Source organism: Trifolium pratense, linkage group LG5, assembly GCF_020283565.1.
Source record: "Trifolium pratense cultivar HEN17-A07 linkage group LG5, ARS_RC_1.1, whole genome shotgun sequence".
In the NCBI taxonomy this organism is placed as follows: Eukaryota; Viridiplantae; Streptophyta; class Magnoliopsida; order Fabales; family Fabaceae; genus Trifolium; species Trifolium pratense.
Window position 1 is genome coordinate 53,043,200 of NC_060063.1, and position 27,613 is coordinate 53,070,812.

A 27,613-nucleotide genomic window follows, 5' to 3' on the forward strand; every position below is an offset into this window, starting at 1 on the left:
CTACTACGACACGCATAAAAACACAAAAATGACCTTACCAAATCAGGAATGTATATATTTGATATTAAACTTTTGATCAAATTTTACATAATTTCACAAAACTCGGCTGAGAACAGCTAGTTTTTCAATTCCGGCCAACCAAAAAATTCAACTTCCTTTTATGGTCATGATACAAGGTATAAATTCATCCTATCTGTATAAATTACAGTAAACATAATTTCTGACTCAGTCATCCTCTACATTAAGTCCAATCCATGGACGTCTCCCCATCAAAGACAGCTTTGAATGATTCACGTTCAGCCCATATTTGCTCTTGAAATTTGCGGTGCTTCTTTGGTTCTGCACTATTTCGGGTTGGACTTTCCACTTCAGTCCTCCTCTACATTAAGTCCAATCCGTCGACGTCTCCCATCAAAGACAGCTTTGAATGATTCACGTTCAGCCTGTATTCGCTCTTGAAATTTGCTGTGCTTCTTTGGTTCTGCACTATTTCGGGTTGGACTTTCCACTTCAGGTAATGGATTCGACTTCTGTATATAAACACAATACAATGGTTTCATAAAGGTATCTTCCCATTGAAAACATAAATTGGATTTTACATCGTTCATTAAAAACCATAAAACATCAAGTTTGTCAAAAATGAGTAGACAGAATGCTAAATACATACATGCATACAAGTACAGCGGATTAGTTACGAAGAGGAAAATGGAAAACAAAAGTGTATAAAATTTTGAAACCAAATAATAGTAAACATTACAAAAATTTAAGTAATATGAAGTGATGAAGGCAAAACAACTAACCAGGTTGTATCCAGCACCAGGTCCAATCACCAAAGACAAAGCATTTACCTTCCTTGCAGTGCCTATAGAAAATCCTGTTTTGCCAACCTGAAAGGATGGTTGCAAAGAAAGGGGCAAGGGGTGCTGACATTAAGAAAATGCCTATAATGAAAGGAATCAAATCACCTGTCCCCTTTATATGTCCTTTTTTCTAGTCCATTTAATTAAAATAACACCCTAGCTAAAAACACCAATAGAGAAAAATGTTGCACAATTTAAAAGAGTGGGAAAATTTTAGTGATTTGTCGTTATTTAATTAAAGGGACAAATAAGGAACAGATGATTTCAATCCATAATATAAGCAAAAACACAGGTTGTGCCGATATTCCTGTTGTGGCCGTGTTTCAATACACGCAAAATATAATAGAAATTCTCAAATATAAATGGTTTAATCCATTGCCCTTTTCCTAAATTCAGTGCCCCCATTACCTCAACAAGCAAAGGAGTAAAACACACAAAACAAACTAGAAAGCAAAGTAGAGAGGGATTATGAATACACCTACACACATTGTGAATCTGAAAAAACAGAAACTCTATAGATGATGTGGCACACATGACCCTAAAGAACTTCACTATAGTATACTTGATGTCAACGTTCAATGTTTGCATCATACACTTTTCCTTACCCCTTTCCTCCTACACCTCCCATTTAACCCAAAAAGATTTGAACGTGAACGCAAATTTTTGCTACCAATAATACTAAGGTTGAAAGACTTCAAATATTACACTCTCTAAGCTTTCAGGCAATAGCATCAAATACATGTCATACCTTATCACCCCAATGTACAGATTTTCGTTCCTTGCCATATTGATGAATTAACCCAGACAGAGCATTAATATTGCCCTTCATACCTTCCGTTTGGTCGATGTCATCTTCACCAAAATCTTCAGACCATTTGCTTTTACCCAGTTCTCTGACTTTCGTTGGATGTTCCTCTTCGGCATCCCATCTCTTCACATCCTTTATGGAGCCTATATTGCAAAGAACTAACCACAATGAAGAGACATGAAAGACAAATAAGTAAAACTAATCTAAACAATTTAACCGAATTATTATCCAGAGGTGATGCTGTGTATCCATTGGATGAAGAGGCGTCACAGCCACAGTCGTTGGTCGATTAGGGTTTTCTGAAAAAATCCGACCCAACATAAAAAACAGCACCTGCGCCGAATTCTCAATCCTACAAGTTGACAGCGATTTTTGCAATTTCACTGTGATCTTCAGCCATCAGATTATTCACATCAAAGCGCAAACAAGGGTGTTTGGACAGCAGGATCATGCAATCCCATGGGTATACTCGCGATCTTACCAACACATCAAAGCGCAAACAAGGGTGTTTGGACAGCAGGATCATGCAATCCCATGGGTATACTCGCTTCTAACCATGTACTATTCCCTAATATTTTATGTTCTTCCGACCAGATAAAGGGTTGAAAAAGAAATAACACGAGGGAGGGGAAGGAATGGGATAACATATCAAGATGGGCTGCAATATTAGACTGGATACTTATTTTTCTATTTTTGGCCAAGTCAAGCATCTCATTGGTTATAATCCTATGTCACAACCTGACCTCATCCAATGTTATAAGGAAAAATAAGATGCATGACTACCTTACAGTTGGGCATCAGTGATCAGATGTGCCCAAAAAAATGATATTAACAGGATAGATACAGACATACAAATGTAATGGGTTACAGCACATTACCATCATCGTCCTTGACAGGAGGGTCGTCAACAGCTTTGTCAGCTTCTCTTCCTTGAGCTGCAACTAAAGCATCATCAAGATCATCGTCCATATCCATGTCAACCTGGAAAACATGCCATATGAAACCAGTCAAATCCAGGCACACCGCCTGAAAATTTATATATTAAACAACCGGAATTTCTCCTAAACGGTATATGACAAACACATCCGATATTTAACATGATAGGAAGTCCACAACCATATGGTAGGGTTAGCTTCAAATTAAAATTAGAATAATTACAATTAAACCCAATGAAACCCAAATAATAACTTCATGTTATATTTTACTAGAAATATTACAATATGTTATATATTATACCTTTAAATATGTTAAATATTTTTTATATTAATCGGGTATAACTGTAGAGACCAATTCCTCGAGTGTTGTGGACCGAAATGGGCAGCAAGCTCTACCTAATTATTTTAGCATTCTTGGATTTCTCTTATTTATGTTATTTTATATATATTATAGAATCTTATAATCCATGTTGATTTATACTTATATTTCACCTCCCCAATTCTGAGCAAAATCATGATTTTAACTACCTTTGTTGTGCCTGTTCTCTTTCTCACTATAAAATTCCATCTTTAACCCCAGAAACAAAAAGGAGAGCATTTGAAAGTTGGTCCGAAATACTAAAATTGCACACAAGCTCAGATGAAAAAATATATTCAAAAGTTACAGTTACCTCCTGTATTCTGTTTTCTTTTAGATCATCTCCATGAAATAGTGACTGTAATGTCAGTAAAAGTGACAATGAGGATACAAATACAGAGCTTTTACTATACAAGTTATACAAAATTACTGCCTGAAAATTGCCATTTTCACACAAATAATACCAAATTTACACAAACCTTCGCATCAAGCTGCAGATACAAGGATGGAGCTTCTTCCCATTGCTCAGCCATCTTTTCTATGTCCTGCAGTGTAAAACCATGGACATTCCTTGCAGCACAACCCTGAATAAAGAAAAATAATTAAACCTACATATAGTGAAAACATTTAATCATATAAGAGAACTTAGTCAATGAATATGACCAGAACAAGCAAACAATGAAAATTCAAACATTAAAGCAATATGAAAATGTTCTCCATCATCATGCAATGGTGTATTTTGGCTATACAATTAAGAAGTTTAATTTTGTACAGATCAATAGTGATAATTAGCTGAAAGTTGCTCTAAAAGAAAAACAAAATGAGGCTCTGTGTTTCTTGGTGGAAGCAAATAAACGTACCGCTGGGTCCTTGTAAGTAGCTTCTAAAATGTAAACTTCGTAACCCGATCTCTGAAAGGAATAAGAATATCCGTCAGCAAAGGAAACATTGAATAAATATATTTCATGCACCTACTCTTTAATTCATAGATCTATGCAGCTATGAAATAAGTAATGATGATTATTATGCATCAACTTCAAATGAAATCAGCAACCGTATCAATTAAAGCAATGGAACAGGAAGTAGCAACCATGTCATTTAAAATAACACTTGAATATACATTATCCTTAACATCACCTTGTCCATAACTTGAATTTATACAAAGTCCTAAATTCAACCAAACTTGGTAAACCCTTCTATAGGGTTGTTCTTAGTTAGGGAGGTTTTGGTCTAGTCCCCCTCCTTTTTTTTGTATCTCTATCGTCATCTATCTATTTATATATCTTTTGAGGCAGTAGCACTTTGCTACTCCTCTTTTTTTTTAAAAAAAAAAAAAATTCAACCAAACAGACAGCTAGGAAGCATAAAAAATGAAGATAATTTTCAATGGTTCATCTCAGTTATTTGCAATTATTGACATTAAATGTTAGACCCTCTATTCAAAACTAGGTAACAGAAGTTAAGTGAAACATATGTCTAAAACTAGTTGAGGCGGAATGGAGAGAATATTACAAAGATATTGTGAGTCTTCTTGAGCATACATGGCAGAGGTTGCGAGCAAAAAAAGAATTAATGGTATACCTTTGCAGTTGCCCAAAATTGAGCAAAATCAGCTACCCGCAGATTGCGGTCATCCACTAAGACGAAGAACAAATACCACCAAGAAAAGGGTCAATTGCCAAACAAAACTGCATCTGTAGTTAGTGAACATATAGGCAATGCATGGGCACTGCACCACCACTTAATCTAATAGGAAACTACACATTTGAATTTATTATATTCTGTATCAGGCCAGTTCATAGCCAGCCCTAAAGCACTCCCTATGACTACTATGCTTAAGTTATTTTAATTAACCCAAGAAACAAATTTTTCACTTTAGGGTACCTGAATAAACTATAACTAATTTCACAAAAACACATTTACCGGAGGAGATAAAGCCTATGACCGAGTATACAATGCAATTCAATTTACCAATATCAACAAACAGTGTCACACTAGTGAGTATGGAACTCATGACAAAATGCAAGATTTTCCATCCAGGGCAAAACTGCAACCTCAAACTATGTCAAATATGCAAAATAGTGGAATTCGTCTGTTTTAAGAATAATTTAGCCAATACATTTTTGTGATGCATACCTATAATAAAGGTAAAAACTCCCTCTTCAACAGTTTTCTTGAATGCTTTCAACATGCTTGACCGATAAGCCTGCCATGGTGGGAGTGTGGAAAAAAATGAGAGCATGCATTTAAAATCTAAATGAAATAAAAATAAATAAATAAAAGAGGCTGAATTGTAATTTTGGTCCTCCTATTTTCACCATTTTGTGGATTTGGTCCCCCTATTTTCAAATTTGACAGCTTTGGTCCCTCCATCATATTTTGAACTAAAATATTGGTGATGTGATGTTTTAAATGACATGATATATGATCTGATGATGGAAAAATATCAACATCGACGAAATTGTAAGAAAATTTCCTTAAAAACTTCATATAAAACAAGTCATATCATATCACAGCACAATGCAAAACTGTAAAGTTTTAAAATAGGAGGACCAATTCTGCAAAATAGTAAAAATTGAGGGACCTAAACTGCAATTAAGCCTAAAAAAGTTAAAAATACACAGCACAATGCAAGTAGCGGTTACCTCCTCCATTTCAGGTTCATAACAATACTCCATGACCTTTCTAATTACAGGCCTCTTGTTTCTTCCTGAACTTGAAGATTTGGATCCATCATCCTCAACCTTTTCAACCAAAAATACAAATATTAACACAGCATCCACCAGAACTTATAACATAACCAATCAAAACCTCATATATGACAAGATAAGAATGCTTTATCATAAATTTAAATCCAGTATGAATATTCAACAACCTTTTCAACCTCAGTCATAAAATAATCATCCATAGAATGAATTCGTGGAGCATCACCACCATTTTCGACCTCTAGATCACGCAACATCTTTGCCAAGTAACTCTTACCACTACCTGAAAAGGATACAAACATGCAGAAAAGATCTCAACAGAAGAAAATAATCAAACTGCCTCATGTAGAATGGGCAAGAAATTGCTATCAATGGCATAACATAAACATAGAAGTCTTCTCACATCACAGTCCAAGACTAAGAAATCACAAACAGCAGGAGCTTCTTCTAGATTAGCAACACAGACAAGAAGGAAATTACAAACACTAGTCATCTTCCACAAAATCCAAGACATGTAAAATCTCCATTCACATGCATACTATTTATGAATTTTCTCCGCACTATACCCAGCTGTGAATCTTCTATGGGATAGGGGTTTCTCCGCACTATACCCAGCTGTGAATCTTCTATGGGATAGGGGGAGGCCATGGCCCCTTCAAATATTTATCATTTTCCATTAATAATATCAATCATATTATATTAAGATTAGTAAAATAGTTAAATATACTACTTATTTTATTCCAAATAGAATCGATGTTAATCCGATGGTGTAGTGGTAAGACCGTGTTTGCTACTCAGAGGACACGAGATCGATTCCCTTAGGTTATATTTTTGCATTTATTGCAAAAAAAAGGTATAGGTTGGATTCGAACCTAGTAATTCGGGCTTTAAAAAAGGACATAACCACTATACCATCACATAATTTATTAATGATTTGGTAATATTATATAGTTTTAAATTATTTGGTCCTCTCAAAGAAATCAACCAAGCTCCGCCACTCACTTTCCCTATCCCATTTATGTAAAAAATCATCCTACAAACTCAACTTGCATAACAATAACAATTCACTAAAACATCTCTAGACCAACAATGGCAATTAATAATACAGCAAGGAAAAACACACCTGGAAAACCACGAAGTATGATCACAAAATGATCAGGACGTGAAGTTCGAAGTGGATTCCGGAATAATTGGGAAGCATCAATAAACTTCGGCTTCTCATCACAAATTCGATTTTGTGAAAAATGTTGACCATCTCCGGCGTACTGTTTCAAAGGTTCCTGACAGAAATTAAAAAGTAAACACTCATAACAAAAAGTTAAAAACAGCATCATTCATCAAACAATGACAACAAGCATTAGCATTAGCATTAGCATTAGCATTAGCATTAGCATACCTCCATAGGAAACCCACTGGGAAATTCAGGAAGGTGAGGTTTATTGTTGTGAAAATAAAGTTGGTGTGAGTGGTGAGGTTCATGAGAAACAGAAGAAGTAACAGGAAATAGAGATGGTGGTTTCTTAGGTGGAGAAAAGTAGGTTTTGAAGTGATTAACTGGTGGATCCATTGGTAGAGGTGGTGGAGGAGAATTAGGAAGAGGAGGCATGTTCGTGAAGAATCTAGAACCTTCCAATTGACCGGAATTATCCGAAAAACTATTGTTACCACCATTAGGGTAAGGATTTGGATATGGATAAGGATGGTTCAATTCTCTAGAATTCAAATTCTGATTATTAGTATGATTATGATTTGGATATGGTTGAAATTGAAAATTGTGATCGTGGTAAGTTGCATTGATTTCACTGTGGTGTTGTTGAGGATGATAAATTGGTGGTGGTGGTGGTGGTGGAAATTGATGATGTGGCGGCGGTGGAGGTGGTGGTGGTTGTGATGAGAGTGAGGGTGTGACGTAAGCGTGATGAGGATGTTGAAATTGAGGTGGATTAGGATTAAGACCGTGATCACGAATAAGCTTCAATCTTCGTTCATCGTCTTGGATTCTTGGTTTCTTGAAAGTTCTATCGAAATCGGAATCGTAAGCGATGTTAGGGTTAGGTGGTGGTGGAGGGCAAAAAGGGAAATGTTGGATGAAGCAAATAGGGCAGAGATTGTTGTTGTTGTTTTGGTATTGGATTGGTCTGATGGGATTGAAATTGGGACGCCATTGACGATGATGATCCATTCAACCCTACTCAAGACTTGAGAAACAAACAGATCAAAGATGAGCACTATGTCAAGATTCAACAAAGCATAAAAATATTTTTTATATAACTGTTTTTTTTTTTTTTTTGAATAGAGGGTCTCACTCTAAAAAAAAAAATTACATAACTATTTCTCGCTTCAGGTAACACAAAAATAATTAGAGTTTCATTTTCAATATAAAATTTACTATCTCAAATCCTATATGAATTTTTAATTTTGTGCAATTGGATTTAACAAACATTTAAATGGTTTTAGGATTGGCAATTGGATCAACTCAAACCGTGGTTGATACTGAAATAGAGATTTGCACGAATGTCCGATTTTGCAGTCAATATTGTATTGAAACTGGCCATCCTAAAGGTGGCCAGTTGTGTGGCAGTTGTAATTTTCCGGCTTTACCATATAAATGTTGTTGTCATTCGTCGTGAAAATAATGTGTAAACCAGAATATTATTTAACTTTGTTGATGAGAATCATGTTATTGAACTAAGAGTAATCAACAAATGAATGTAGAAGTCATATATCCTAAAAAAGAAAAATCACAGCTCTACATGAATGTAGCATTCTGTTATATTTGAGAATTTCTATACAATTTCTCAACTAACCTATATGAAACATATTCTCTTGTAGATTTTGGATATCATGATGACTTAATTGTTCCTTACTGAAGAGGGTATCCAAATGTATGACCATATGTTCTAATCAGTAACTCGTCGCACCAACCAACATGTCCATCATTAGTCTCTGCCATCCATATTCCATGAACAGAAATTGCAGATGGTTCAGATCCTGGCATCTCAACAGAACCATTAACTGTAAACCTGTTTGTATGGTCTATGGCGATTGAAATTTTGACTTTAGGAACTCCTCTTGGTGCTTCAGGTATTCCATGCGCTACGATATGTCCCAAAATATCGTCACCTTCGTAGACAAGAATCAATGCCTGAGTTTGATTATCTTGAATAGTTCTGAAAACTATGTCCCTCCATGTTGGCACCGATGTGTTCCTCGGAATAATAGGTACAAATCCATGGCTGCCAGATTGAACTCTGACGGTAAAAAGTGTGAATTGAGAAGTAAACAAGTCCAAGCTATCAGATGGATGTTTAGGAGCTCCTGCAAATGCTGCACCAGATAGTACAGCATGTAAAGGATCGATACCTGTATAAAGTTCGCTTACTTTGCATATTTCTTTAACAAGATTCTGCACCTTTGGTATATTACAACAACCACCTACAATTATCACATCATTTATATTCTCAGCTTTTATCTTTGCATCTTTCATGCATTTGATGATTAGACTTTCACACTTCTCAAACACCTCTTTGTTTACATCCTCAAACTCTTTCCGCGTTACATACCTATGTATCTCCATGCCATCTACTGAATTTAGATCAACCCTAACACTTTCTTCAGACGAAAGATCAGTAATCAAGTCCTGCATTCCACATCGAAGAGAAGCCATCGATATAATATCTGTTTCTGAGCGAACATCTCTCGTGAAGATATTTTCAGAATCATGAAAGTGATAAAACATCATATTTCCAAGCAAATCTTCTCCACCAATAGTACTTCCTGTCAAGGCTTTTATTCGGATTTTTCTTTTTTCTGTCGCAATAACAGCAACATCACAATAACCTGCATCCATATTGAAAATAAGAGCAACTTTCTCGCTTTCATTGTCCATATCCTGATGAGAAGAAGCCAAAGGCTGCACTTGGTGATACACATACCACAAAGCCACTGCTGTTGGTTGAGGCATCAGTTTGGTAACTTTAAGATCCGCCATTGCACAAGCGCGATGAATCCGGTTTATCTGCAATTGACTGAATGAAACTGGAACTGTAAACACTACATTGCTTATAGGTCCTTTCAGACGAGTTTCAACCAATGATTTTAGTTCCATCATAAATTTTCCAAGGATTTCTACTGCAGTGGTGGATTTCCATAGTTTTTTCACAAATGGAGCCACAAAAGGGCGAACCTTAATGTCCACGGTGTGCATCAGAAATGGGAAATTAGTACCTTCACCGAAAATCATGCTAAAAAAGGATTTCATGTTGGACATTGTATCCACATTCTCATCGGGGAGTGCGGCTTCAGTAGAAAAGCCATGATCATTGGAATTTATGCATAATCTCTCCATCATCTCATTTATATCCCAAACCAGCACATGGGAACCATTCCACACAGAAACACAGCATGGTGATGTACCAATGTCAATTCCAATTGCTATTTCAGAAGGCGGAGACGACGACTTCTCCATGGAGGTTCCACTGCAAGATGCCACATTAGAGGCAGGTTCTGTCATCCTGCATTTAAAAGACAAGAAAGTTGAGAATTTTCTACCAAAACAATATGATAGCAGATAATGATTAACAGCTAGCTACTCAGTTATCATTCCTTTGTTTGAAAAATTCATTTATGTATGTTAACACTAATTAAGCACTCCTCTAAAACCACACAATCATTTCATAATAGATGCAAGGTTAAGAACATAGAGCATAATAAGGAAAAACTTTGTAAATCAAGAACCATACCTCTGAAATAAATTATGCAAACTATCTTTCGATATTGTTCACAGATGATTAAAAATCTCATTATCTAATATGCATTTCATACTAAGAAGTTCCTGAATATTTCCATACAAGTTTTTCCTAATTAAAAATTCCTCTAAAATCACACTATCATTGCATAATAGATACAAGGTTAAGAACATATAGCACAATGAGGAAAAACTTGGTAAATCAAGAACTATGCATCTGAAACAAATTATGCAAACTAGCTTTCAATATTATTCACTGATGATTAGAAATCTCTTTATCTAATATGCATTTCATTATAAGAAGTTCTTGAATATTTCCGTACTCAAGATTGTATATCTTGCATGATAATATTTGAAAACAAGAACATTGATATGACAGAAGAGAAAAAGAAGAATTCTAAACAAGGAAGAGATGAAGGTAAAGACTACATACCTGATGATGATGATGATGATGATGATGATGATGATGATGATGATGATGATGATGATGATGATGATGGCACAATGTGGATTGAAGGTTTCTTTGAGTACAAGACAAGAAATCTAGAAGGAAGAAACGTTTTAACAGTAGCACAAGACTAATTGAGACTTCAAACTAATATCAATGCAAATTACTCCTTCTAGTCTCTAATATATAGGCATAAAAATATCAAATATTTGGTGGTTTTAAATTTCTGTTAATTGTAACTAACTTTGGTTAACTAACTAACTAACCAACTTTTAGCTCTATTATAAGAGCTATAAATATTTGAATGCAACTGGTGAACTTGCTATTATTTATCTAAATGGTCAAACTCATCATATGAACCTAAATTGTTCAATGACTACTTCTCTAGCAGTCCAATATACACATAAGAGCAATTCTGAACGAAGGTTTTGGATGTGGAGGGAACTCTTCCTTCACAATATATTTGTTGTTTTGTAATTGTTCAAACCTACTTTAAAAAGTTAGTTTCATTTCAAGTTAGTTGGTTGTAACTAACTGGTTAGTTAGTAGTTAGTTAGTTGGTTACTACTTGCTTATCAAGTTAACCACCAATCTTTTGTTTTCTATAAGTAGGAGTTTAAACAAAGTGTGTAAATAACTTTTTCTCATATTCTCTAATCAATAAATCTCTTTTCTTTCTCCCTAAATTCTCTTCTTCAATAACACAAAGTGTGTGTGCTTGTTCTCCAATTGTCATATGGATCATTATGTGCAAATTGGTGAAATTGAAACAATGGAATGCTTGTATAAATTTATAAGGGGTGTCCACCAGATATTTGGAAATGAATACTTAAGAATGCCCAACAATAATGAGATTAAACGGGGAGACACGTGGTTTCTCATTTGTGTGGATTGAGAATGTAAAAATTGTCTAATAGCGTAGAGGGGTTAATTCATCGTGATGATCGTGGCAAAGCCACAATAATGATTGAAGTAATGACTTCACATGATTTATGGAAGCATTTTAGGGTTGCGGATTCAACAGCGATATCAGTGTGCTAAATCTATACGATTTATTTGCAAGCATTTTGGAGGACAATCTCCTATGGTGAAATTTATGGTATATAGAATCCAATGCAATGAGGACTCAAGTGACTTAAACACTCTTTTAAGATGATCACCATTTGGATGCTTTAACTAAACATCATGATTTCTGTCAAAAAAAAAAAACTAAACATCATAATATAATTATTGTGTAAGAATGAATTTAAGAATTGTTTGCATTGCATTGATTTCTTATGTTGCACTCGTTCTTTTCCTTTTTATTACATGTCACTTTTGTAGCAAAAATATGTTCATGCATACCTATTATTTTCCAAGTTTAGTGAAATATTACCCTTAAGTATTTAATGCAGAGAGATAAATTAATTATTTTGTGTACTTATTGAATGGATAAAATAGATAAATGAAATAATAAAATAAGTAATTATCCTTAAAAGATATTATAAAAAATTTATATCAAGAGCTACAAAATTTATTCGTTTTATTGCATTAATTAGCAATTATCATAATATAAATTAAATTTTCCATTCAAATTGAAGTAATTAACTCCAATGATCAAACATTAGAGGCAACTATAATAAGGACATACTCACTTGTTTTCAAAAATATGTTTTTGGTACATAGACGAAATGACGAGCGATTGTAGATGAAATTAACCCTGATCATAGTGTCCAACCTAGCAATTTCGACATTTCTGTCGGTTGAGCTATGAATTGTTGACATGCTCTCATTTTTTGGTGAAAAATGATTTGCTTTAAATCACCCATTTTACATTATTTAATGCTGATATATTACCATCCTCTGATAATCTTTGATTTCTATATAACTCCATAATCAATTTGTTAGCTGCTTCAAATTAAGATCATACCAAGAAACACAAATCCAGTTTTCTGAGTAATTTTATCCTTTTCTGACTACCTTTATCATGATAGCTAGAGGTGTAATAATGAAAGGATAATTAGAGCTAATAAGAACTCAATATTTTTATAGGATGGATATAAGAACTCAATCTACTTAAATTTATTCTAAAATACATAAATATAAAATATAATTGTGTAGGGGAATATTACCTCATTTCTACTACCTATCAATACCGGATTCCCTAAAAATTAAACTTTATTCCAAAATCTAAAATTCTCAGGGACATACTAATCTCAGCCATCTAACTTAACTTCATAGTCTCTTACATAGGACTTTTCATGTTGAAGGAGGAATTTCCCAATCCTTTGATACTGGTCCATAATCATAAATTATTTCTCTGTGGCAAGACCATACAAGTTTTATAGCCTCTGGTGTTCCGATTCCTGCACCCCTAGGGTCACCGGCTGGTCCAAACCTGCATAAATACAATAATTGTTTTTCATAAGTTGATGCATCGATATATATTTTGGTTCCAAACAACAAATAAATCACTTGAAAGTTGAAAGATATCCACTTACCAGTGGTTTTGTGGAGCTCCAGTTGTTCTTGCTCTTAGACCTGCGTAGGTAGTGCCATTTACCGATTTCCCAATCACTTCCTGCAAATTTATCAGATAATTAATCTTATATCCTAAAAGCTGTAACTTTGTTTTTGGAGTGAAATATGAAAACACCAAAGTATTTAATTAATACTTTGAAGGTCAAATGTGCATGAAAATATGATAATATGATGGGAGTCCTACTAACATTGAGATATATAACATACCAAAATAATTTGAACAACAAAAATCTTACTTGTAAGAATAAAGGATCATTTGAAACTACGGCGGCAGTTAAGTGTGCATGCATTTTTTCCAAAATCTCCAACACAATTGGTAGTTGACTGCCTTTGTAGTCAGTAATAACCTGGAAATGAAAATAAAAACTATTTATCTTGCAAAAAAACAAATTGACAGCATCATAGCTTTATTTTTCATGTTCCAAGTCTCATTTTCCACACCTGGAAAGGTCCAAATATTTCTTTTGTCACAAGGTCATAATTCTTATCCTTCACAATTTCTTCTAGGGGAACATAAACTGCAGTTGGTTTAATAGCACCATAAACTTGCGGAATCGAATGGTCCTCCAAAGGCTCACCCCCAAAGAGCAGCTTTGATCCTGGTATCTCAAGTAAATTTTTGGTGTGCTCAAGCAATGAATCAGTTGTAAACTGCAACATGAGTAAAAAAATAAAAATAAATAAGAATTTCAAATGAAATGTAGTAGCATAAAATAAAGCAGATAATTGTTCTCCCAAATACACTAGAATTCGGAAGAGTTCCGTAAACTTCAAGGGAGTCACATTGAAACAGTTTTAAATGATAAATACTATACTAATACGTACAGTAAGGACTGGGCCGATTGTCAAGTCTGCTAGCTTTCTTCTCTCAGCGAGTTCTTTCAACTTAGATATAAACGAAGTCTTAGACCAGTTCTGAACAAGGGAAATTAAAACACTGGAGTTAGTAAAGACAATACATAAGACATAACAAAGTTACAACTTTACCCTAGTTCATGAGGACATTAAACCATGTATAAAGAATGAAAAAAATAACCAAGGTGACCAACCTCGTGCATAAATAACAATGATTGTGCTGAACACTTCTGACCGCTGCATGCATATGCATCCTGGTCACATACCCATGCAGTGTAATCTTCCTGCAATCAAGAAACAATAGAAAAAATATTATACAACTGAAAACCAAGTCAGTGTCATTCTGGAATTGACAAAATATTGTAAGAAACCTGATGGACATCAGGGCCCAATATTTTCCAATCAAATCCAGCATCTTCTAATTTAACGCGGCCCTTCAAATCAACAGCCAACTTCTCTGCCACTCTTGAACTACCAGTGAAAAGGGTCATTCTTGGATTTGCCTGTAAATATAATATTACTTCATGATCCAACATCATTATTTTATATTATAAAAAGGAACATGTTACCGCATACAGATATAGATATATGATAATTACAAAATAAAGGAGTTCAAAAGGCAATAAGACCAAATAATGAGTGAATTGAAAATTGAGATCTTTATGATATAAAATCATAAAGTAAATTGGTAATCTTTCAGGAACAATATATGCTCTACAATATCAACTTTTGTATGAGAAAAAAAGGTATCAAAAAACCAACCTCTAGCAGTAGCTTGTTCATTGTCTTTCCATCACAATTTATGAAGTCTACATCTTCTACAGGTAAGCCACAGGAATGAAGAAGGCGCAACATTTGCTCCATAACAATGCTCACCTACAACAATATGAGTCAATGGTTTCAAAATAAACTGCAGAAAGATTATGCTTGTTAATGCACATAATAATAAAATTTCCAAAATCCAACAGAAGCAAAATAAGAATGACCAACAGCAATAGACACAACGGATTCTAAAACCGAGTGAAAACATCTACAAAATCAGGTATTCTTGCATGGTGGGGAAAATGCATAATCTCCCTCATCCAAAGAAGAAGAAAATCCATTACATCAAAATTATTTTCACCACAATAATAACAATCCACATATTATGCAGTCTAGATGGTAGCAGTCTTGTATCAAATTTGTATTAGATGTAATTTCGTGAAAGTCCTTAAATCAGAGCCAAAAGTTACCTTGCTATCGACTTTAAGGACTGGCTTGTTGCCCATATAAAGTGCACCCATTAATTGAAGGACTGGAATCTCTAGGGGAAAATTAAAAGGAGTAATAATTGCCACCTGCAGAACAAACTCTCACCATATCAAACTATTGCACTATGTTATACCTTAAAACTGAATCAGAGCCACGTAATTATTAGATATTACTGGGTTTTATTTTGAAAAACTTGCTTTTAATTTATTTTTTTCATTTCTTCCATCTCTGAGAGTGAGCTTAAATCAATTACTTCCATAAACTAACTTGCTTAACCTCAAGGTAATTGATAATTTTGGAACAAAGGTATCCACTGTGAGAGAATGACACAGACTCTTATTTCAGTCTTCAGAACAGGATATACCAATTTAAAAATAAATAAAATCCTTACCGGACCATATGGCCAACGGAAGCCATGACTTTGCTGCCCAAGATGATTTCCAGGTACTGCAAAAGACCTAGCCAAGAAACGAACCTGCAAAAGATTTGTTGAAATGAAGAAAGAACGAAGAATAAATTGCCAAAGGAATGATATGAACTGGAAATTGATTAATATCTACAACTCGAGGATAACTATCAGAAAGTTATTGGGATTTCCTCATTTGTCAATGGCAAGTCTTAGTTTGATGTACCTGATCTCCGCAGAAGTTCTCTAGAAACTTTTGTGTCACATAAACTTCTGCAAAAGCCTGCTGATAACTCTTTGGAGAAACTCTCTGTATTAGCCTTACAAAGAAATCTGAAACCTGAGGATCATGCAGAGTAAAATCATGTACAGTTTCCAATTAAAGAAGAGAAAAACCGGGATGATAAATAATTCCTACTGTCCTACAATAACATACAATAGCCAAAATCTTTTCCTACTAAATGAAGTGCATAGCTGCACGGACCAGACCGGACAATGTCATAATACCGTATCAAATTCAATAAAGTAACATGCAAAAAGAAATATTTTGTTGGAAATACCTTAGGAAGAGAGAGCATGTGAGCTGCCTTAGCAGAGATGTCTCCGTACATAAGATATCTGCAAAAGATTTATAAAAAATAAAAAATAAATAAAAAGAAGTTAAAAACACCTTAGACTTCAAAAAAGATGGCCAAAATAAGAATGTGAGAATTCATATTATATTATACTCTAAATTATAAAATAAATGTTAATAAAAGTGCTTGACTCGGATCCATTCTTGTGACAGTAAAGAGCCTCTTTATTCTTATTCTTGTCTCAGGTATTTTAGTTACTCCTCTTAGCAGAAATCTAAAACAAACTCAGCCTAGAAGTTCATTCTGTAATCTGACTTGTTTAGTCAGGAAATATGGAAAACATCTGAAAAGGATTAGTACTTCCATTGACACCTTGCAAACCGACCAACCATATGAAGATCAACTCACATGTCCATTTCAAAAGGAAAGTACAAAGGAAACTATTTGGCCAACAGTCTCATATAATATAAAAAAGAAGCCATAGAGGTTTTTAGAGAATAATGAGGTTCCCATCATTTTTTTTGTTTTTGACGTAGATGGCAATCAATAATCCTTTGTATAATGAAATTGAAGAGAGAAGAAGAATAATCTGCACATACCTCTCTGGTGCCTTAAAAGGATTGTGCAAACCATGTTTGGGACAGCTGGTCAAGCTATCAACAAAAGGCTGGTAAGTCAAAGAAATGGAAAATTTTAGTCAACACCTCTGCCTTAAATCAACTATTGAATTACAACAAACTCATCTATAGCTTTCAAATTGAAATTTGTGTTTCTTCTCTTTATTCTTCATAAAATAATGAGAACCTCTGTGTGAGTTTAAAGCTTCAAACTCACACAGAGGTTGAAGCTTTAAACTCGAACCTCTTATTGAAGCAATAGGTGTTGAGTGGTGACTGATAAGGCAATGCCTCAATCACTTGAACATTTCATAGTTTGAAAAGTAAGTAAGTAATAAAAGAGTACATCCTTGAATATATCATTGTTTGAGTTTTAACTAAACAGCAGTTTTTCTAGGCACAAAAAAGGAATATATTTCAAGAAAATGACCTGAACGCCTGCTTCATCAACTTCAGCAACTTTAATAAATGGCTCCCCATTTAAAGGATCCACAACTGTATTCCAGTTTGATGATCCAATCCATTTACCCTGTACTGAAAGTGAATCCCAAAAATACATTCAGAGTGATGGTCGTCGTAGCATTACACAAGAAGTTTGATTAAAGTTCAATTTCTTGGAAAATACATCATACAAAATTTACAATAACACTCAGTACCATTCAGATTTTGATGAATATAAGAATTTATATTATGAAACTAAAATTTCCTTTTCCATCAGACAGAGTACAACATCTTTTATAAACTTAAAATTTAGCAAACTGCTCTTGGTTGAATAGTAACGTTTGACACATTGCAGACAGAGTCACAGTAAAATATAAATGGAAAAATGAACTAAGTACATTTTTATGATGGTAACCATTCTCAATCTTTATTCATCTAAATCAATCGTAGTATTATAAAATTCCTAAAAACATCTGCGAAGAACAAAAGCAACAACGGTTACGGTGCCTACCCAAGTTCAAAACTTCAGCAGGCTTTGCACCAGATATCTCTTCTGCTTCTACTGTGGCAAGTGGTATTGAATGGACAGACCTGCAAGTTATTGTAAAAATGTACTTAGTACTCAAAAACTACATTAAGAATTGTTCAAGGGCCATGTAAAACCTGCCATCCACACGGTTTTTGTGCAGTTTTAAATCAGGACCGTCCAACTTGAAATTAATGGTTGAGATTGTTTTGTACTGATTTCGTTAAGATGCGATATGAACCTAGCGGTTTTCTAATGGATGGTTGGGATCTACTACTACTTATAACCGTGGGATTTTGTTACAGCAGTGCATCATGATCCGTGTTGTCAACAAACATAACATTTCTCTTAAGAAATATACCAACGAAATGTTAGAAATATATAAAACAAGACCCACTTGGGGTTGGTCTAGTGGTGTTGGTTTGGGTCCTTGGAGTATGCTCCTCTCAAGATCTCAGGTTCGATTCCCCTGGTGCCAATTTCGGTGGGCTAAGTCCATACACAGCAAAAATAACTCTTGCTTTAAATGGTCCCCCGCAAGTGGGCGGTGAGATTGGTCCCTTGCATTAGTCGGTCCTAAGGCCGAATACCAAGTTTTCAAAAAAAGAAATATATAAAACAAAAATGACAAAGTAAAGACAAGATCATCGACTTCGTCACAAACATATTAAGTGCATTTTTAGATTGACAGTGAGTTTAGCGAAATCACGGTGTACCACCGTAATTCTGACAGAAGCTACACTTTGGGGCTTCAACAAAATCCTCCTGGTGAGACGGCGATTAATGAAATTCAGTGTGATTCCAAACATGCATAAAGATATTGTTTATGTTGTTTGATGAAAGACGCCTAAGTGGATCATCAAACAAAGTTGATGATTTCAACTAATCAAAATTCAATTGGTACCTTATTTGATCAAATCAAACCGGTGGGTAATTCATATCAGATTATAAAATATAAAGCAACGATTAATAAAAAACGAAAAGAGTAAAATACCTGGAAAAATTGAAAGCAGGAAGAACATTGTGTTTGGTAAGATATGAAATCCTTGAAGCTCTTCTAAGGAAATGATTCAACATGATTGTTGCAGTGTTTGTAGAAAAACCCTGAATCGCTGAATTTTGTAGTTAAGGTGAGTGAGTGATAGTGAAAACTAAAAATGGAACTGATTCTCCTCTCCTACATTAGTGCCTATTTATGTGCTCAAACAAATATGAAATGTGTCCATTCGTATCGGGATTGAAAACTACACATGTGATCATACACGTAACTATGAGTCAGTTTGCTACCAAACAACTAATCTTCCATTTGATACTTTACACGTGCACAATCCTTCTTATAGTATTGTGTGTCATCAGTATCCATCATAAATTATGTGAAAAATTACCGTGTAAAATTTTACATTGTCGAACAATATCAATTATATTTTTTTGCTATTTCATCTTTTTTTTACATGACATAATAAATTAATAGTTTTTTTATTAGACGATTGTGTAAAATTATTTCAGACAATTAGTGCATTTCCATTAAGCTCATAAAGTATAATGTATTAACTTTTTAAGAGGGGTGTAATATTAGATTGAGATTTCACAAGATTATTTTGACAAAAAAAAATATTGAAGATTTTAAATGACTTTTTTAAAAGAATTTTTACAATCAAGATTCTTAACACAAGAACCTTTGAGATTTGATATCACAGACTTTTGAGATTTCAAAGACTTTATAGACTTTTAAGATTTAAATTCCTCAATAAATTCAATACAAATTTCTTCTAAAAAAATAATGAATCAATCAATGAAAATGAATCATTCCTTAAAAATATCAATCATCAATCAATCAATATCAAATTAAACCAATGAATCAATTTTATTTTTTTAAAAACGTAAAAAAAAAAAAAAAAAAAAAAAAAAAAAAAAAAAAACTATGAATGGTTGCAGAATCATGTTTTTTGTTGTAACAAGTTGCAGAAAAATTTTCAAAGTTGCATATATTATATATATATATATATATATATATATATATATATATATATATATATATAATGATCGAAATAAGGATCATGTTGCAGAATATGTATTTGGCGTATATGAAGGATCACTCTGCAATCATATATGTTTTTTTGTGGCGTATAGATGTATATGATCAACGATTTCAAATTGAAATTGTATATATAGTCATTCAAGAAAACAATTGAAAAGTACATGAGGTTGTAAAAAATAGAACGTGAACACCAATTTTGCCGGCTGAAAAAAGTCTTTGGAAGAAAAGAAAAGTCTTGAGGGTTGGAGTGAGATTGTTAGATGACAAAGGTATTTATATTTTCAACAAAAAAGTCTCTCAAAATCTATCCCACCAAAGAATCCATCAAAATCAGTATACTTTTGAATACCTAGAGACATTTTTAAAGTCATACGAAATTTCAATCGAATACCCACTGATTTTGTTGCCTTGAAAAAAAATCTTAACTGTCTTAATTGAATACCACAAGATTTGTTTATATTTTATAAAAGTCTTGATTGAATACAACAAAATTCTTTTTCTATAAAATCCTTTGAAATCTCAATTGAATACACCTCCCTAATTTGTTTTTTTGGATTACCATGATGTTGGTATGAAGTTTTCACCGTCGTTAGCGATGACTAATCTCCATCGAGGAATATGTGGGGCATATAAAGTGGGTTATCTCCTCCAAACTGAATTTTCTCCATACGCACGAGCCAAGAATCGAACTTCTGACCACATGCTTAAGGGGACCAAGACTCTTACCACTTAGACCGATTCATTGTTGGTTTAATTTACATTTATTTATAAGAGTTAAATTAGAATACTCTAACAGAGTAAACAGTTTACACGGTCAACCAATTAAAATCACTCATTTAAGGTGCGTTTGATTCGTAAAACAGCAAGGACTGGACAGAACAGTACAGGATAAAACAAGATAATACATGACAGGACAAACCTGTACAGGAAAGATATAGGACGATAATATTTTTATATTCGAAAATGAAATGAGTATTTTCATATTTTTTATAGTTGTACTGTGGACAAAAAGTTATCCCGTGGTTTGGTGAGGGACAAAAAATCTTGTTTTTGTTTTGTCTCTTGTTACCTAATTTGTCCAGTCCCATAACCAATTTCAAATCAAACAAAGTACAACAAAAGTTATCCTATCCAGTCCTCTATTTTTTAGCAAATCAAACGCACCTTAAACACATCATCTCTTGATTATTTTTTTTGTGTAATCACTTTGACAATGAAGTGTTTCAAGCTGTGTTTTCTTTTTCTTTTTTTTTTAATCACACATCTCTTAATATACCACGTTCCTAATCACATCTCTTGTTATAATTATTTTTTTTAAAACTTGGTATCTAGCTCTAACACCGACTAATCTAAGGGGATCAATCTGACCACTCACTTGTGGGGGTCCATTTAAAGTCAGAGTTTTTTTTTTTGCTCTGTATGAACTTAGCCCACCGAAATTGGCACTAGGGGACTCGAACCTAAGACCTTACGAAGAGCATATTTCAAGGACCCAAACCAACATAACTAGACCAACCCCAAGTGAGCAGTTACATCTCTTGTTATAATGAAGTGCTCTAAGCTATGTTTTTTGTGTAATCATTGTGACAATGAACGTGGTATATATTACTCCTAGTTAGGTATCAATCTATGTGCTAGCCCTCTCCATATCTATATGAAACTAATTGATTTTTGACATAATAATATTGTTAAATATATTTGGATCTCAACCCTAAAAGTTAGCTCAAAGGGTGAGGTTGCCCCTCACATATTTATACACTTCGCATCCCGGAAACCTAAGCAATGTGGGAGTTCCAACACAACAATCAACATATTCAACACCCACCCTCACGCCTAGCGCGATCCTGGGTCAAATGCCCACATTGCAGTCCTTAACCCGGCTCTGATACCATGTTAAATATATTTGGATCTCAACCCTAAAAGCTAGCTCAAAGGGTGAGGTTGCTCTCACATATTTATACACTTCGCATCTCGGAAACCTAAGCAATGTGGGAGTTCCAACACAACAACACAACAATCAACATATTCAACAAATATAATATAAGTGTTGGTATCGTGTGGAACATTAACGCGTGTCCGACATTGAAACTGGTATTAAATATGAGGCTAAATTCCTGTCCAAAAAATGTTGAAAATGCAGACCTTTGAATCAACGTAGAAATGTATCAAACAAATAGAAAGTAGAACTGTGGGTGAACAATATTCATATAAATTATTATGTGTTGTCATAAGTTCATAACTATAGAAAAATAGAAGGAAGTAAAAATTAGAGCATTAAATTAGTACAAAGGATCCAAATATGAAGTTCTTATAATATAATATAAATCTACGTTGGAATATAATAGAATACTTCAACAATTGGAAATCTTAACCAATGTATTCCACAAAATATACTCAAGCCATTGCAAGACTAATATTTGTGCAATGTTAAAGGATTTCATGATGGTTCTAAAATACACAAAAGTAACTGTTGAGTTCTGCAGCTCTAAAAGACTTGAGAGGAGACAAACTTAACAAAGGCCTGCAATTAGAATATGAAGACAATTTATGACCAAAATTAACAAAACTAGAAGCTTCAACAAAATTAACAGTAAATAAAAAAAATTACTACCTGTTAATCAACCAAGCTAGAAATTAATTTCAGCAAAGTAGTTTGAAAATTGATGGTTCGCAATATCAGACCTATAATGCAGGGTGTTAGAGAATCAATTTAACACGGTAAAAATAAAAATAAAAAATTGATAGGACATATACAATTTTAAGTTACCTTGTTTGATTTAAACTTGGACATGTAGGTTTTTTATGACCCTTCTTACAATAAAGGTATACTTCCTTAACGGGAGACAAAAAGAATTAAAATAAACGTGGGAAGAAATTGTATTAGGAAATATTTGATTTTATTTATTTTTTTTCTATTTTTAACACCAAAATGATGATGTGTCTAAATGAATGATTTTAATTGGTTGAACGTGTAAAACGGCTTTATTCTGTCAGAGTATTCTAATTAAACTCTAGGAAATATTTGATTTAATTTTTTCCCCCTATTTTTAACACTCGAAGGATGTGTCTAAATGAATGATTTTAATTGGTTGAACGTGTAAAACGGCTATACTCTGTCGGAGTATTCTAATAACTCGATATCGATATTATATTTCTTCAATCCAACCGTTGAATTCAAATATCTCATTGAGTATATCAACTCCACAAAATTTTATAAAAATTCAAAACCGTTTGATATTTTTTCTGATAATTTCAATTGAACGTACGACAAACTTTTAAAACAACTGTTGAATTTCAATAGTCTGAATACATAACTACATTTTTTGAATTTTTATAAAAATTTCTGGAGTTGATCTACTCAATAAAATCTTTGAATTCAACGGTTGGATTGAAGAAATATAATGCCGATATCGAGTTATTAAATGGAGTAAGTCAATGGAAACTTACTCCTAGAGTCAACAGATCCCTCCTCTTTAAAAAATGCAAAGAAAAAATCTATTTTGTTAAAGCTGAAACAAACAGGCTCAATATCTCTATAAAATTAGTAATTATGAGGAACTAATATATCGAAATGACATAAAAAATTTGATTAAACAAGAAAAAAAATGAAATGGGTCGGACTGGTCCATTAGCCCACATTGGCCTGGTCGAGCTTGATAATGTGTAGTCCAATAATAATTGTGTCGGGCCAGTTTGGCCCATTTATTTTTTGGCCTACCGGGTTGAGCCGGACCAGCCCATTTGATATCTCTATGTACAACCAGGTGTATGACAAGCTTAGTGAGACCTTACGATCTAATCTAGTTGTTGATAAAAAAAATTGTGAAAGCATGACCTATGCATAACGAACTGTAAAATTTAGGGGTGCGTTTGATATGCTAAAAAATAAGGGATTTGAAAATACAACTTCAGTTGTACCGTGTTTGATTTTAAAACTGTTTCTGGTACTAGACAAACTAAGGGTCAATGGACAGCACAAAAACTGAAATTATTGTCCCCCATTGAAGCACGAGACAACTATTTATCATCTGCACAAGTTGTCTAAAATACCAAAATAAACATTTTATCCACTAAATATCGTACAACACAAAATTTATTCAATATCTTAAACATTTATCCTATATTATTCTGTCAAATATTTACATTTTGCGGATTAAACGGACCCTAGATATTGCAGAAGACTCCATCACAATGCACTCTAGCATCGACCGTAAATATGAGTATTTTTTAAATTACACAAGAAATTTTTAATCTTCTCTCTTGAATTTTTCCATATACACACAATTATTTCACATACTCGTTTATTTATTTTCTTCAACCAGTTTTTAAACTACTATATTTTTGTGTGTTTTGCTTTTTTCTTTTTTTTTTACAATGAAGCAGATGATCGAATCATGACTTTATATATACAACTCAAATTTTTCACCGCTAGACCAAATCTAGTAACTTTATTAGACTAAACTTAATGGCTTTACAATTTCTGAAATACACTATTAACACAACGTACTTCTATTATAGTGTGTTTGATTAAAGCTTGAGAATTTATTATAATTTGTTTGTTTGAAGCTTGAGAGAGAAATCAACAAAAAAGGTGTTTTTGTAATAAAATAAATTAAATTAAATATGTTTTATATCCTTACATTTAGATCGATTAGATTAATTTTAATGATCCCTACCTTTTATAAAAAGTTTTTAAAACCACTATATGTTTATCCTTTATGGTGTGTTTGGTTTTGTGGAAAGAAAGTGAAAAGAAAGAAAATTACGAAAACTGATGGATGAATTTGGACTAGGGTTAATATAAATTCATCCATCGATTTCAGTAATTTTATTTTATTCCACTTTTTTCCTTCTGTTGGAACAAAGTTCACATTGGTGTGTGAATTGAAAATAAAATTGAGTCTCATATCGGGTACTAGAACATACTAGTGTGTTGTAGCATACTAGTGTGTATTTTGAGGAAATAAATAAGTGTAACTTAATAGCATTATTGTGATTTATTTATCCATCAATTTGTAACCGAAAATATTAAACTATGGACATGTATAGTTAACTCATAAAACCATGTTCCTTAAGATTGTGATATGAGAGTTTTTTTGCATCAAACGAGAAAAAAAAATCCATATCTCATCTTAAGAAAAGAGCACAAGAAATGCCATTGCACTATATACTATGGCTATGCTCCATTGGTGGCTGCTAACAATGTGTTTCCTTCACTGCACTCTATTGCCGATCCAGCTACGGTCCTTGGTTATTATCATGCGTGTTTGACTGTAGGCAATGCACTGACAGTGAGGTTAGTTGCATATTTAGATTATCTTATATTCATGTTACATTATCTAAATATACAAAAAAAATCATGTTAAATTCCTTACTAAAGGCATTGAAATATTAATTTGATTACTTGTGAACATGATATAGAAGTAAAACTGTTTGTTGATGAAACGAGAATTTTCCTCACTTGGTTCTTATATTTTTAACTATTTTACTAGTATACATGTTTCTGAAAGTATGTTATGCAGACATTAAAAATCAGAATTGTGAAGAACCTTTGAAAGTATGAAATCATTTTCATCGCATTAAAATATTTATCTGTCGTCCATAGTAAAGTAATAATTGGTTTCTTTCTTTGATTATGCAAAATTAGATTTGCATCATGTTTTGTTCCTAATTGTTTATAGAAAAACAATTTTTATTCTATGTATTATATGTGATACTAATAATATTATTATTAGTGTTAATTGGTTTGAGAGTGATCAAAGTATCACTAGTTCCTTCAAATAAAGAATGGTTTTATTATCGTTATCCCTTTGATTTGAGAATGGTCTTAGTACCATATTAGAATGACCTCAGTGTCATTATATTGATAGATATTGTAGTATCATCAATACATGTGATATTGTAGTACCACATGTGGTATCGTAGTACCGTTGATTCATAGATTGATGTTGTAGCATCAATTTGAATGGTATCGTAGTACCACTGAATCACCGATGAAACATTGAATGATGTCGTAGCATCAATTCGAGTGGTATTGTAGTACCATTCAAGAAGGTGTATTCTTTGACCGATTTCTACCGTGCAGTAGCATATCGGTATACAGTTGTAACTGGGCTGTTTTATCCTGGGGACGGCGTGGTTGATAGTCTGCTTGCACAATTTGGGCAGTGCCACGAAACGTCTTAAAGAGAGCGACCTAGTCCGCGACTCAACCCAGTAATCTCTTCGGTGGCTAAAAATTATTTTTTAAAAGGTTTTTTAAATCCGAAAACAACAATTTTAAGACGTTTCGTTCTGCCATGACTACCGAAGAAATTACTGGTTCATATTATTAATTATGTCGCTGACTATGGCAAATCATTTTGGTTTAAAGGGAATCACTTCAAACATTAGCAACAAAATAAATCATATTTTTAGAACAATAAAAGAGTTGCTAACGTGTTGAAGGATTATATTTCAATTGTATTTGAAACAATTGAACAAGTTTAAAAATGATAAAAAGTCTAAAGAAGATGCACTTGAAAGTCTGATAACTTGTCTCTTTTGAAAGAAAAAGTTGTAAAGCAAGATCAGAAAAATAACGAAGTGCTTGTTGTCTTGAACAACAACACTAGAAACAGAAAAAGATACTCATCACTTTTGTTGATGAATGTTGAGATTATTTTTCATAAATCTTATGGAAAATAATAGTGATAAATGATGTTCTTGACATGTTTCAATTCTTTGGAATTGAAATGGAAAATTAGTTCAATAAGAAAGTCAAGTAACTTCATTTTGTTAAGACACAAAATATGATTCCCACATTTTTTAATGAGAATGAAATTACACATGAAACAACTACAACTTACTCTTTTGAGATGAACGGTAAAGCGAAAAAAAAATTATAAAAAATAAAAAAAATAAAGAACCTTTTACCGAGCTAGTTGTTACAGTCATGTTTAATTTCGGCATTGCGTCTCATTAGTGGGGGAATTCAATTAATTGATTGTTTTGTGCTAAATAGAGTGCCTAAGTGCAAGAACAAAATTCACTTGTGAAATTTTGTAGAAAAGACAATTTAACTTGTCTTATTTTTTGAACTTGGAGTAATTTGACGTAGGTTCAAATTCTCAACTCCAAGAGAGTTTAACTCACTAGTAGAGCCTATGAATGTGTATTTGTTGATACACAATTAACATCAAAGCTTATAGGTTGTTGCCTAAATGCTAAAATGGTCATAGAATCAAAAAATGATTTCTATGAAAATGAATTTCTCTTTAAAATTGAGAAATAGTGGGGGCTCTAGTGGGGGCATTGTACCTGGTCACATTCCAGTGATCAGAAGTTGTAATGAGAACATCGAACAAGATGTAATAGAACCTCGAAGAGGTAAGATAGCAAAAGTTGCTAAAAAGTATGAACCTGATTACATGGTTTATAGATTAGAAAAAGATCCAACGAACCTCCAAGAAACTGTCTTTCTTGGATGCTGATTCATGGTTGTAGCCGTAAATGATGAGATAGATTCTCTATGTTGATTTATG

General features: G+C 33.3%; 3 protein-coding genes across 4 annotated transcripts; all 3 read right to left on the minus strand.

Annotated features, from left to right (window-relative positions):
- Positions 1–29: 29 nt before the first annotated feature.
- Positions 30–8,005, minus strand: LOC123887146 (YLP motif-containing protein 1). 2 transcript variants are annotated; one of them, XM_045936433.1, is made up of 13 exons: positions 7,063–8,005; positions 6,790–6,946; positions 5,837–5,949; positions 5,607–5,705; positions 5,098–5,167; positions 4,543–4,598; positions 3,822–3,872; positions 3,441–3,545; positions 3,275–3,319; positions 2,547–2,649; positions 1,609–1,811; positions 801–887; positions 30–530 (listed from the first exon to the last, which is right to left on the minus strand). In XM_045936433.1, the coding sequence occupies exons 1-13, from the start codon at positions 7,846–7,848 to the stop codon at positions 369–371; spliced, it is 2,037 nt and encodes a 678-aa protein (XP_045792389.1). In that variant the 5' UTR covers positions 7,849–8,005; the 3' UTR covers positions 30–368. The 2 variants fall into 2 exon arrangements, with proteins under 2 accessions (XP_045792389.1, XP_045792391.1); XM_045936435.1 differs by having other exon boundaries at positions 1,692–1,811; positions 7,063–7,897.
- A 450-nt stretch (positions 8,006–8,455) lies between these two features.
- On the minus strand, positions 8,456–10,872 carry LOC123887147 (heat shock 70 kDa protein 8-like). The gene is made up of 2 exons (XM_045936436.1): positions 10,847–10,872; positions 8,456–10,180 (listed from the first exon to the last, which is right to left on the minus strand). Exon 2 carries the CDS (start codon positions 10,177–10,179, stop codon positions 8,530–8,532), a length of 1,650 nt encoding a protein of 549 aa, XP_045792392.1. The 5' UTR covers position 10,180; positions 10,847–10,872; the 3' UTR covers positions 8,456–8,529.
- A 2,041-nt stretch (positions 10,873–12,913) lies between these two features.
- Positions 12,914–19,360, minus strand: LOC123887148 (delta-1-pyrroline-5-carboxylate dehydrogenase 12A1, mitochondrial-like). Its single transcript, XM_045936437.1, has 16 exons — positions 19,047–19,360; positions 18,038–18,117; positions 17,516–17,619; positions 17,068–17,135; positions 16,454–16,511; positions 16,120–16,233; positions 15,879–15,962; positions 15,469–15,573; positions 14,999–15,112; positions 14,608–14,739; positions 14,431–14,520; positions 14,207–14,296; positions 13,823–14,032; positions 13,618–13,728; positions 13,342–13,421; positions 12,914–13,238 (listed from the first exon to the last, which is right to left on the minus strand). The coding sequence occupies exons 1-16, from the start codon at positions 19,127–19,129 to the stop codon at positions 13,100–13,102; spliced, it is 1,662 nt and encodes a 553-aa protein (XP_045792393.1). The 5' UTR covers positions 19,130–19,360; the 3' UTR covers positions 12,914–13,099.
- Between the last annotated feature and the right edge of the window lie 8,253 nt (positions 19,361–27,613).

Bases quoted from the DNA above. Each gene is read 5' to 3' on its own strand.
- LOC123887146 (XM_045936433.1), bottom strand. From the start codon at position 7,848: ATGGATCATCATCGTCAATGGCGTCCCAATTTCAATCCCATCAGACCA. The intron at 3,873-4,542 runs GTATACCATTAA...TATTCCTTTCAG, and splicing joins AATTTTGGGCAACTGCAAAG to AGATCGGGTTACGAAGTTTA. The intron at 3,546-3,821 runs GTACGTTTATTT...TTCTTTATTCAG, and splicing joins CTACTTACAAGGACCCAGCG to GGTTGTGCTGCAAGGAATGT.
- LOC123887148 (XM_045936437.1), bottom strand. From the start codon at position 19,129: ATGTTGAATCATTTCCTTAGAAGAGCTTCAAGGATTTCATATCTTACC. The intron at 16,512-17,067 runs GTATGTGCAGAT...AATCTTTTGCAG, and splicing joins CCTTTTAAGGCACCAGAGAG to ATATCTTATGTACGGAGACA. The intron at 14,297-14,430 runs GTTGGTCACCTT...TCCCTTGTTCAG, and splicing joins CATTGTTATTTATGCACGAG to AACTGGTCTAAGACTTCGTT.
- LOC123887147 (XM_045936436.1), bottom strand. From the start codon at position 10,179: ATGACAGAACCTGCCTCTAATGTGGCATCTTGCAGTGGAACCTCCATG.